Source organism: Lotus japonicus, chromosome 6 (genome assembly GCF_012489685.1).
Source record: "Lotus japonicus ecotype B-129 chromosome 6, LjGifu_v1.2".
NCBI lineage: Eukaryota > Viridiplantae > Streptophyta > Magnoliopsida > Fabales > Fabaceae > Lotus > Lotus japonicus.
Window position 1 is genome coordinate 45567157 of NC_080046.1, and position 12022 is coordinate 45579178.

At 40.6% G+C, this 12022-nt stretch overlaps 1 protein-coding gene and 1 pseudogene across 1 annotated transcript; both read left to right on the forward strand.

Annotated features, from left to right (window-relative positions):
• The first annotated feature begins 416 nt into the window (after positions 1-416).
• On the forward strand, positions 417-2018 carry LOC130725405 (polygalacturonase-like; annotated as a pseudogene).
• A 3044-nt stretch (positions 2019-5062) lies between these two features.
• Positions 5063-6888, forward strand: LOC130724248 (glutathione S-transferase U18-like). Its single transcript, XM_057575443.1, has 3 exons — positions 5063-5221; positions 5360-5695; positions 6273-6888. The coding sequence occupies exons 2-3, from the start codon at positions 5372-5374 to the stop codon at positions 6645-6647; spliced, it is 699 nt and encodes a 232-aa protein (XP_057431426.1). The 5' UTR covers positions 5063-5221; positions 5360-5371; the 3' UTR covers positions 6648-6888.
• Positions 6889-12022: the final 5134 nt, after the last annotated feature.

A 12022-nucleotide genomic window follows, 5' to 3' on the forward strand; every position in this document is an offset into this window, starting at 1 on the left:
TGAGATTATATTTTCCAAGACATATATGCTCTCACGAAAAATTATATTTGTGTTGTTTAAAGTAACATTACCAAAGAGATTGAAAATACTTATGGTTGAGGAAGATGATACATATGTGTAATATACTAAAAATGTAGTGTACAATTAAGTTTGTTATCAACTTCTTCAATTTAATTACATTTGATATATAAATATATTCTGAATCTTCTTTCATTTAATAGCTTTCTTACCTTACCTTTACACAAATTAAAATATCACAATTTAAAATTACAACTTAAAACAATGGTCCACCATACTTCAATACCTTTACACAAATTTTAGTTTTGAGTATAAATAATGGTCCACCATACTTCAATAGTGTATTCATTAATTCAAGAGAAGTGTAAAGAGATAACGTGTTAAAAACAATAATCATAATGGTTATGAAGCTCAGTATCATCATAGTCTTTTCTTTTGTCTAGTTTCTATGTGACTTTAGTTCAGCACAATCAGGGGTCATTAATATATCAAAATTTGGTGGAAAATCAAATGGAGAATCCTATCATTTTTCTATTCGCATGATATTTGATTCATTTGAATTTATATTGAGAAAAATAATTTCACTTTTGGATTGAAACTCGGCCATTAACAAAATCAAAGGATAGTGTCCGGGGTAGACTCGATTTGTATTGTTTATACTAATTTATTTGTATTTTGCGCATTCTAAAAGGCTTTCACAAGTGCTTGGGCTGAGGCATGTGCGTCAACCACTTCATCCAAAATTGTGATTTCTGGTGGTGGTACATACAAAATGGGCGCTTTAGAAGTCAAAGGTCCTTGCAAAGCCCCTATTGAAATTCAAATTGATGGTACAATTCTAGCACCAGGAAACCCTAGTGAACTCAAAGGAACTAAACAATGGGTCAGGTTTAGTTATGTTGGCTTTCTTACCTTATTAGGTAAAGGAGTTTTTGATGGTGTAGGTGCAATTGCTTGGAAACAAAATAATCGTGGAACAAATAAGGATTGCAAAATGCTTCCCATCGTAAGTACCAATCTTAGCATTTTAATGTCACATACATTTATCAAACAATTATAAATATATAATTGAGTTTTTTTGTCAAATATCAACAGTACCTTGGTTTTTATTTTCTCAATAATACAATTATCCAAGACATCACTTCTAAGGATAGCAAAAGCTTCAATGTCATGGTTTTGGGTCGCAACAATATTACATTTGATGGTTTCATAGTCACTGCCCCTGCTACGAGTCTCAACACAGATGGAATCCATATTGGAAGATCAACTGATGTCAAGACTCTTAACACTAATATTGGCACTGGAGATGATTGTGTCTCATTAGGAGATGGAAGTAAAAATGTAACTGTCTAAAATGTCAACTGCGAACCAAGTCATGATATTAAGGTTGGTAGCATAGAAGTTTTTTTAGTTAAGAATTGCACTTTGACAGAAACTGATAATGGTGTGGGGATCAAGACCTGGCCTAGCGCTCCGGGAACATCTCCTATAACTGATATGCATTTTGAAGATATTACCATGGTTAATGTAAAGAACCCTATTATCATAGACCAAGAGTATTGTCCATGGAAATAGGTATTTAATCAAAGCCTTACTAAAAATATTTGAATTCATTAGTGCAGTGGTTAACATGCATTATTGTTTTAAAAACTAAAATTTCAAGTTTAAAATTTATGTGATTAAATTGTGTATAAAATAAAGTACTTAACTGACAATACTTATTCATTTGTTGGTTGCTTCGAATGACTTAGAGTCCATCAAAAAAAATAAAGATAAGCAAGGTCTCCTTCAAGAACAAACAAAGGCACTTCAACTACTCAGGAAGGGGTAGTTCTTGTTTGCAGCAGTGGTGTACCATGTACAGGGTAGAGCTAAATGAAGTTGATCTTACATTTAACGGTGCCCCAACAACCGCTAAATGTGCTAATGTCAAGCCAACAATTACTGAAAAAGCTCCTTCTTGTGCACCGGCAGCATGGAATGATTTTGACATGGCATAGTGTACATCTATCTTATAAAAATTTCTTTAATCAATTTCTCTTTTTCTTTTCGGAGTAGGAAAACCATCCCCATAAAGCGAGGATGTAAACCAATTATAGTGTATAAACAACAGAAAGTTCAATATGTTATTATTATATGAAGACAAATATCATATTTGATCAATTTTGTATAATAAATTAAACACAACCCTCTAACTTTTTTTAATTAATTAAAGAGCTTTTATGGTGCTTCAAATATTCAAAGATAAGAAGAGCTGAAGTTTGTAGAAAACATATAAATGTAAGTCCACATAAAATAAATGCCCAATATGTAAAAGTCTAATCCATGTAGAAATTAATTAAGTAGAAACTACAACTTGGAATGCTCAAGAAGGAAAATACATGATAGCTTAAATCTTACCCATGGCCAAAACAGAATCCGAAAAAATAAAAACCATTCTTTTTCACAGTTTCAGTGTTCAACTTTTTCCAGTCACTAGAGTTGGTCCGTAACAGATAAAAAGCTAGCTAAATTAAGAACCTTATAACTCCTTAATAAATTACGCCATAACAATATAACATGCACCTCGTCGATAAAAATAGGTGCTTCATTACAAGTACTATATTTTTCTCAGTCTTTGTGATTATTATCATCAACTTTTTTTTTTTTGATAATTTGGAGGGTCTAAGACCCAAAAAACAAACCAAGACAATCTAAGGGAAGATTTCCCAATTACATCATCTTTCAACAGACTAATAAGGAAATGAGGGACAGTTTGATCATCAAAAGTCACCTCTGTTACTCTATGACCCAGTCTAGAAATGACATCTGCACTAGCATTTGCTTCTCTAAAAATCAAGTTGAATGAGACTGACCAATCTAGGGAGGTCAGTTCAAAAATCTCACTAATTAAAGGAGCATTCGGGTGGGCAGAGGGGCATCTGTTAGTGATTAACTCAAAAGCCTCCTTGGAATCTAGTTCCACTTCTACACGGTTGAGATTGAGATCCTTGACCTGCTTCAAACCTTTGATAACTCCCCCAATTTCTGCAGTGAGGGGGTTTCCCTCACAGAGTCTGCTTGCAAAGCCATTAATGAGTTTCCCTTCATGGTTCCGAATCAATCCACCACATGTTGTGCTTCCGTTGTGTCTCAGGAAGGATCCATCACAGTTAATTTTCCAGGTTCCAGCATGAGGCTTCCTCCAGGACACAGGGGATAACTGCATATGTAAATTGGAGAAATCATTTGGGATGCTAAGATTCCTAGAGATGTCAGCAGCAAGGCTTGAGATACTTATGATCAAGTTACAAGGCAAGGTAATGTGGTTGTTGAAGATGAGATCACATCTATCTTTCCACAGTTGCCATGCTATGATGCCAAAGAGGGTACACCAATTGAAACCCGAATTATTCACACATCGGTTACCTAGATTTCTGTAGAGCCAATTCGAGAGGCCCTGGCTGTAGAAGGTGCTCCAGTCACGCCTATTTAGGAAGAAATTCCAGATTTCTTGGATGTGTATACAATCGCGAATGGCGTGCATCACAGATTCATCTACACTAAGGCAGCGGGGGCAACCAGTAGAGGAAGTGATGTTTCTCTTGCTCCTTTCAAGGTTTGTGAGGAGTTTATTATGGGCCACCTTCCAGAGGAAGCTCTGGATCCTAGGAGGACCTTTATAGTTCCAAACAGAATTGAACACTCTCGAGCAATCTACATCATATTGGTTGTGGATGAGAGGGTACACTGAGCTTAATTTGAATTTACCATCAGATGTGAGATTCCAGAAGATGTTGTCATGATCTCCCATCATCGTTGGGGCCTTAATTAAAGCAATTTTACTGCAGATGTGATGGGGCAGACGAGGTCTGAGAATGTCCCAATTCCAGTTACCATCTGAGGCGTAGAAAGAGACTGGGAGATTGCACAGCCAGTTCTCTCCATCCTCTGGCAGATATTCCATAAGAGTATTTTCAGAGGGGATCCATTGGTCTTTCTAGAAGCATGTAATGTTACCATTTCCAATGTCCCACTAAGCTCCCTTGGTAGCAATGTTTCAAGCTTGACATATTCCTTTCCAGCTTGGCATCTAAACCTTCTAGCTTTTTGAGCTGCTTAATATAAAAAATTGATAATTTAGATGATATATTAAGTCTCTCTAAGATTATTGTCTAAAGAAAGTTACTTTAATATTTTCACTTTAGGCTACAAAATGTCTATACACGACTCTAAGCTCCACGTTGAGGCGACAAAAAACTTGGAGGGTTGGGTGATCCTCTTCCTCGGGTTGTTTCCACCTTGGTCCACCGCTTGATTGGGCCTAAACTATCTATTTTTGCGATTGCTCCACCCCGAAATCCCAATCAGATGCAGAAAGAGAAATGAGAGATGAATTTTTAACCATATGGTGGGAGAGGGCAGAAGCAGGAACGATGTTGGTTGCGGGCGGCTCTGAAGTTGACGGTGTCGCGGGTGGTGGGTCTAAACCATATGACGATGACTGCAAATTATGGGATCAGAAAGGACAAAGGTTGAAGAGAAGGGCATTCCTGTATTTTGACGAGAAAATTCATAATAACAAGCAGTCAGTTTTATTGAAACTTTTTTAGAATTGAGGGACATTATAAAAAAAAGGTTAAAGTTGTGTGCACTGTTAGTGTAAACTTTATTTACACAGTCATTCAATTGAATTCCGTCATAATATAAAATAATATTTATTTTTATTCTTTTTACGTGACATGTTTTTACGTGACATGCCGTGATTAGTTAATACATATCAATTACATTTTATACGAAATTATAAAGAATGATTTAAAACTTAGTGTAGAAGTTGTAGTAAATATTATGGATAGAGATGCTGAAGCCAGGTCACATAAGTGTGTTTGGATTTAATTAACTAATGTGTTTAATTGCTTTGGAAATGCCAAATTTGCCATTCTAAGATGGCAAACGTGGACTTCCACTTCTAGTGTCGGCAAGACGAGAAAAATAATCAGTGTCAAAACCGTAAATAACTTGAAAACCCAGTGGTAAAATGGCAAACACGCGTTTCACCCACTATATAAATTCCCTTCATGGCTAAGGAAATCAAGAGAGTCTCCGGTAAAGGATCAGTTAATACGACGGCCGCGCCTCCTTCCGCCTGCTGTTCCGGTCGCCGGATTTCTTTCCGGACGGTGGTCCTGGTTCTCGGGATCGTGTTGCCGTTTCTCTTCATTTGGTAATAATTTGACTAATTTCCATTTTCGGAAATTATTCTTGACTGTTGCATAATTGATGATGAGAGTTTACTTGTTTTAAGCAATGAACTTTTTTGTTGCTGATAAAAAGTCGTATACCTTAATTTTATCAAATACAGTGGTGATCGACAATGGCAAACAGTGAGCTGAAGCTTCTTGGTAAATGGTCGAGTCCTTATGTGATTAGGGTGAAGATTGCCCTCAGAATCAAATCCCTTGAATATGAAAACCTTGAAGAGCACGAAACATTCTCCCCCAAAAGCGACCTTCTTCTTCAATCCAACCCTGTTTATGCCAAAGTCCCTGTTCTCATCCACCATGGTAAACCCATCTGTGAGTCTATGCTTATAGTTCAATACATAGATGAAACTTGGTCCACTACCCCTTCTATTCTCCCCTCTGATGCTTATGATCGAGCACTTGCTAGGTTTTGGGTTGCTTACATAGATGATAAGGTAACTTCTTATTTTCTTTGTATTAATTTAGCATCAATTTATTTTACTGAATTTATAAACTAAATTTTAATTTGAAGATTGATTTGAGTTAAAATGATTTGATTTATGTTTGATTACCTTTATGGAAAAGTTGAGGTTTCTATGGTTTATGAAATTCACTTGTCAAATTATTTTACTTAATTTAGAAACTAAATTTTAATTTGAAGATTGATTTCCGTTTGAAGTTCATTGACATCGAAAATGAGATGAGAATTTATTGTTTAAATTAGCGTTAGCAGTGTTCATTCTGGACACAATTGATTCTGCTACATTAGGTACGCTAAACATGCGTTAAAATGATTTGATTTATGTTTGAGTATCTTTATGGAAAAGTTGAGGTTTCTATGGTATGTTATGAAATTCACTTGTCAAATATTAGAATTGATTATGTTTAACGCATAAACAAGTATTATTTGTTCCGACAAGTAGACTTGATTTTGTAGAATTGATTCTAATTTACTGGTACACGCGTAGAATTGATTTTGACAAAGTAGAATTGATCCTAAAGAATTGATTTTGGTTTTGAAACATGCTCTAGTGGTTTCCTACGATAGAAACCATTGTAACTGTTGATGAGGAAGAAAGGAAGCCATATTATGATATATTGGATACAGTGCTTGAAAATATGGAGGATGCTTTTGTCAAATGCAGTAAAGGAAAGGCCTTTTTCGGTGGAGATAAAATTGGGTACCTTGATATTGCTTTTGGGAGCTTCCTGGGGTGGCTCAGTGCCATAGAACAAGAGTATCAAAGGAAAGTTCTGGTTGAATCAAAGGCTCCAGCTTTGGTTAAATGGGCTGAAAGGTTTGTTGCTGACCCTGCTGTCAAGGGGATTATACCTGAGACTGACAGGGTTGTTAAGCTTTCTAGGGCTTTTCGGATCAAATGGAGAGCTGAACTTGGTAAGAAATAGAATTTATGAGTGCAAGTGATCGATCTTGTTGTATCATGAATAAGATGAAAAAATAAAAGTGATCCTCTTGTGGTATGTGTTTGTTTCCCTTGCAGTTGCCTTAATTTTCTTTTCTTCTCTCTTTTGTTCCTTTGGTCTGTACTCTCATTTGTAACAAGAGGAAAATGAGTGTGTTGCTGCTAATTTCTTTTTCTAATAATAGTTCCATTACCATATATATCAAGTTAATGGTTCGCTTTGATGTTCTAGTGTCACGTAATTTGATTGCATTTCTAACTCAAACTATGGGAATCCTAATCCAGCAACATTACACAAATAGAGAACACTTTTTTAAAGACTTTGCTTTTTTTTTTTTTATAAGCAAAACTGTATTAAATAATAGAGTACAAGGGGTACTCCACCCAAATAATACAAGAGAGTCACAGCAAAGAAAGAAAAAAATTAAACCCAGACAAGGGACAAAACAGAACCACCAAATGAAATGGTTACAAACTAACAATAAAGCTTGACTACACAATCTTAAGCAAACCCAACGTGCTGGCACTAACACCCACCAAGCCAACATCAAAACCAAGTTTTCCACATAATAGACATCCACCACGCACCATACACAATTATGCACCCAAGGCCACCACGCACCAATCTCCCACTAACAGTATTGAATACACAACATGGGACTTGAATACCATTCAAATAATGAGTTACCAAACCCACTCAAGCCAGCTTTACACCATTGCCATGATCTTAGCTTTACTAAATCCAAAATTTTAACGACTTTGCTTGATTCCTCAGAGTACTGCAAGGTCTTATAATAATGACCAGTCTTTTGAATGTAGGTTATGAAATGAGCAATTTTTTTTTTTGAAATGAGCAATATTCAAGCTTCAAGAGTGTAAGACCCTGGAGTGCTATTCTTCATTAATCTCTGACCTACGCGTAGGTTTATGTGCTAGCGTAGGGAGAAATGATATAAATACTTATATGTCTATATATATGGATGTTGTCACACTTCGAATGCTAGTCCGAATCATATTCACAACTTGACTATGATTTGAAATATTCGAAAAGCGAGTTCTCGCCATAAAACTATTAATTAAGCCCCAATTCTAAATCGGAGCGGCAAAAATGATCATAACAAATCCACCGATTACAGTTATCCAAAAAATGAGAACAAAAGTTCAAACACTTAGCAAAAAGTTTGAAAAGAAAAGGGAAAATGCTGATCAAGTAGCTTTCTCCGGAGGGTAAGTAGGTGTGAAAACCCCTTCCTTGTAAGAACCAATCTTACCACCGAAAACACACTTCCGGCAGTGGATCGGTTCAACATTGATTCCCGGATTGACTATCTACAGCTGGCTCAAGGCGTTGGTGAAAGCAGCCTTGTTGATTTTAGCAACACTAGTCTTGAGTTGTTTCGTGTCGGCCTCAAGACCGACGATCTTCTCATCCCGAGTGGCAACAGTCTCCTTCAACGCCGCGTTTTCCATCTTCAAAGTAGCGCTTTCTTCAACTATTTTTTCGCTCGGCGACCTTCAAAGCTCCGAGCTCAGCTTCCAACTCTTTTACCCGATCATCTCTCTAAAGCAGCGGCTCCTAGACCCTTTTCAAATCACCTTCAAGGATACCCAGTTTCTCCTCAACCTTGGCCTTTACACTGACAGCGACAACCAACTTCCTCTCAAACTCAGCCTTTACAGTGTTCGCTTCATCCATATTCTCGGTCAACCCCTGTATGACCACCACGTTGTCGGCCAGCTCGCCCTTCAATTTCTCTAGAGTGCTCGTCAAACTCAGCTCTCGCTCCCGACCCTCCAAAATTTGGGACATCGCGTCATTCTGAGCATAACGAATCACTGACACCAAACATAAAGTATTGCGAAGGGCATTGTTAAAGAGGTAAGTAGGATTCTGAGAATTCAAGAACTCTCGATCAACCTCCTGAAAGACGAGCTCAGCGATGCGGTCGTAGTGCTCGTCACTACTCACGACCTCGCTGCCCCACACTGAGATGGGACAACGAGACTCGTGTCCGAGTTCTTCACAACCTTTGCTGCCTTTTGGGTTTAGGCTGCTCTTCACCAATCTTCATCCTTGTCTCCTCCTTCACCAGAACCTTGTTGCTCGACCCTCTTTTCTTGATCGCCACCTCCATTAGCACGCTCGTCAGTTTGGGCACCCATGCTGTCAAATTTGGGCACATCATCCCTCGGGACCTCCTGCTTCTGGTCGTCCCTTTTATCTTCCTCACCCCCAGATCCAGGACCTTCCTAGTTAGGACCAGCTTTCTCATCCTGTCCTTGCTTGTCATTCTGCGGGGCTTCTTCTTCGTCATCAGTGACCTCTTGATCGTTGATTTGAAGAGTAGCCAACAGGTTAGGGACAACATCCATCTTAGCTCCTGAAAAAAGAGAAAGGACAAAAGAAAGTTAGAACACGATTAACTTAACAAAAAACTGAGAAAGGAAAAATACTCACTTAATTCCCTGGCCACCATTCGGGCCATGTACATACAAAGATCGTACACCCTTAGAGGCCTAATCGGTTTCTTCTTCCCTCGGTAGTCGCAATACCGCATCGAACCTGCTAGGAGATTATAAAAGTCTCGGTCGACAACAGATAAGGCTCCTATGTCGTTAGTACAATACTTTAGGACCCTGGTTCAAGGCTAAGGGAAATCGGGGACGACTCCTACCATTTTCAACTGTCTCAAACCACTAAGTCGTTCCAGGCCCAATCGGTGCCACACGAAAATAAGTAGGATTCTGAGATTCCAAGAACTCCTTATCAACCTCCTGAAAGACGATCTCATCGATGCGTTCGTAGTGCTCGTCATTGCTCACGATGTCATTGCCCCACACTAAGATGGGACAACGAGACTCGTTTCCGAGTTCTTCACCTACCTTCACTGCCTTTTGGGTTTGGGCTGCTCTACACCAATCTTCCTCCTCGTCCCCCTTTTACCAGAACCTTTCTGCTCGACCCTCTTTTCTTGATCGCCACCTCCGTCAGCACGCTCGTCAATTTGGGCACCCGTGCTGTCAAATTTGGGCACATCGTCCCTCGGGAACTCCTCCTTTTGGTTGTCCCTTTCACCTTCCTCACCTCCTTTAAAATCTTTATATGACTCGGGCAAAGGATGGAATAAAGCCACCTTCGACTTTAGGCTCACCATTCCCCACCCTCTGAACCCCTACATATGAGACGACTCGAACATATAAAAGAAGAGAGAAAGTGTGGGCTCTTTCCCAAACAAAACGCAGATCGCCTCGTACCCTCGAACGAAGGCCCAACCTCCTGGGTAGAACTAGGAAGGCGCCACTTGCAAATGATTGAGCACCTTCTCCTGGAAGTCGGTAAATGGCATTCGCACCCTGACCTTCTTCACGGTGTAAATGTGCATGTAAATACCAAAGGGCGGCTTGAAAGGAAGTCTCTCCACTGCGCTCGGAGAATAGGTCTCGTGACCCGTCTGATCTGCGTTTCAGAGACGTAGTACTGCTTCCGGAAATGTCCCTCATCCTCGTTCGCGTACCATGACTTCAAGCCCAAGATCTTCCAGCAACACCAGTTATCAGGGGCAGATCCCCCTTGAGTGGGGGATAAACCACATGCTCCTTCTTCGCACGCTTCGGCTCAGTATCACAGGATTTCAGCGTCGAAATGCTGGTAAACTCAACTTTACGCCGCCCTCGACCTCTACCCGCCATCGCTTCACTTGCACAGGGGAGCACACTACGTAAGCGGAGGAGTCGGTAAAACGAACCAAGGGGCCCCTCCGGGACACCACGCTCCACCTCTGCATGCAGAGAAGGACGGCGAAGAGGCCCTACGGGCCAAAAACCTTACCCTTCTCGGGGGAAGGACCCCGGGAGGCGGTGCAAAGCTATTAGAAAGGAAGAAAACTGAACTAAAGTAAGAGGGAAAGCACGACTTTCCGAAAGAAAAGTTGGAAGACAGATGACGAACACCGCTAAACTGGAGCGACCACCACAGAAAACAAGGTAACAGCACCAGAAAGCTCTAAATTCTAAGAGAAGAAATATGAAAGCGAGAACAAGGAGGAGCTCAAATGAAGAAGTTTCCCCTTTTTAAGACATTAGTGCTTCCCCTCACAGAACGCGAAGCATTGCGACCAATCGACAGCGAACACGTCAGCGCCGCTGCAGAGGCTTCAAGAAAAGTAACGACATGCGTGTGTTCAAGTCGTTTCAGGAAAAACAAAACACCACCATCAACCGCAAAGAGACATGTGTCCTCATCGTGGTGAAACGTGATAAAGACGTCTGCGGTCCTCCCATGCCCGCGTCTTTTCACCTTTCATGTCTTTTCAAATTCAAATCTCACCTTTTTTTTTTCAAAAACACATTCCACCTCGAGGAACTTAACCCTTCGCGGCTGCTCTCGTCATCTATCGCGCAAGGACCTAGTCGGAAGCCTCGTGATAAATCGACACTCCAGCCCACCCGCACTCGGATCATCACAACGGTGTCACCCTCCAATGAAATATCCTAGCTCGACCCCACAATCCTTGTGGACCCGAACTACGGGGGGGTCAACAACACACTTGACAACAAAAAGGGACCCGACTTCTCACTTGTCCTTCAAGAGCTACCCCACCAGAATTTGAGCTCACGGCCCACAACTCCTTGTGGACAAGAGCTAGGGGCTAATGTTCTGGGGCCCTACGAAGACAAAAACGACCACACCCTTAGTTCAAACTCCACTCTCCTAGTGGACCAAAACTGAGGGACTACTGTTTTGGGATTCTGTCAGGTCGTCCATTCTCCACCCAGTCGAGATAGGACGACTACACCCTTAGTTCAAGCTCCACTCTCCTAGTGGACTAGAATTGGGGGACTACTGTTTTGGGGGTCGGCCTGACCGACCACACCCCTGCCCGAACAACCCACTCATCCGACTAGCATAAGGGGACGAACATGAGAAGACCGACGATGTGGCAGACAGGTACCGTAATCTGGGGATAAGATATGAGTCACCTCAACCATCCCATCACTGCCCTTATACCCCAGCACAAAAGGCTAGGAACAAGGCTTGAGGCTTAGTCACATGTTACTAGGAACCCCTGACCCTAGGATCTCTAAGGACAACAGAGGCCACATAGGGATCTTACGGTTGAAAATCCCCTAGAGCCTAGGCACTCATGACTTTACCGGAGACTACCCTCGTTCATCGTCCAGGTATAAAAGGCTCCATTCACATGAGTCAATGTAAGTTTTTCTAGTTCTATACTTAAGAGATTTCTCATCCTCTACTCGAGAACTAACTTAGGCATCGAAGTGTCTTCGCTAGACCCCCTTCCCAGGCTCACCCATGACGTTCAGACCCTTCTCCCTCATCGTCACTTGCCCACGCAC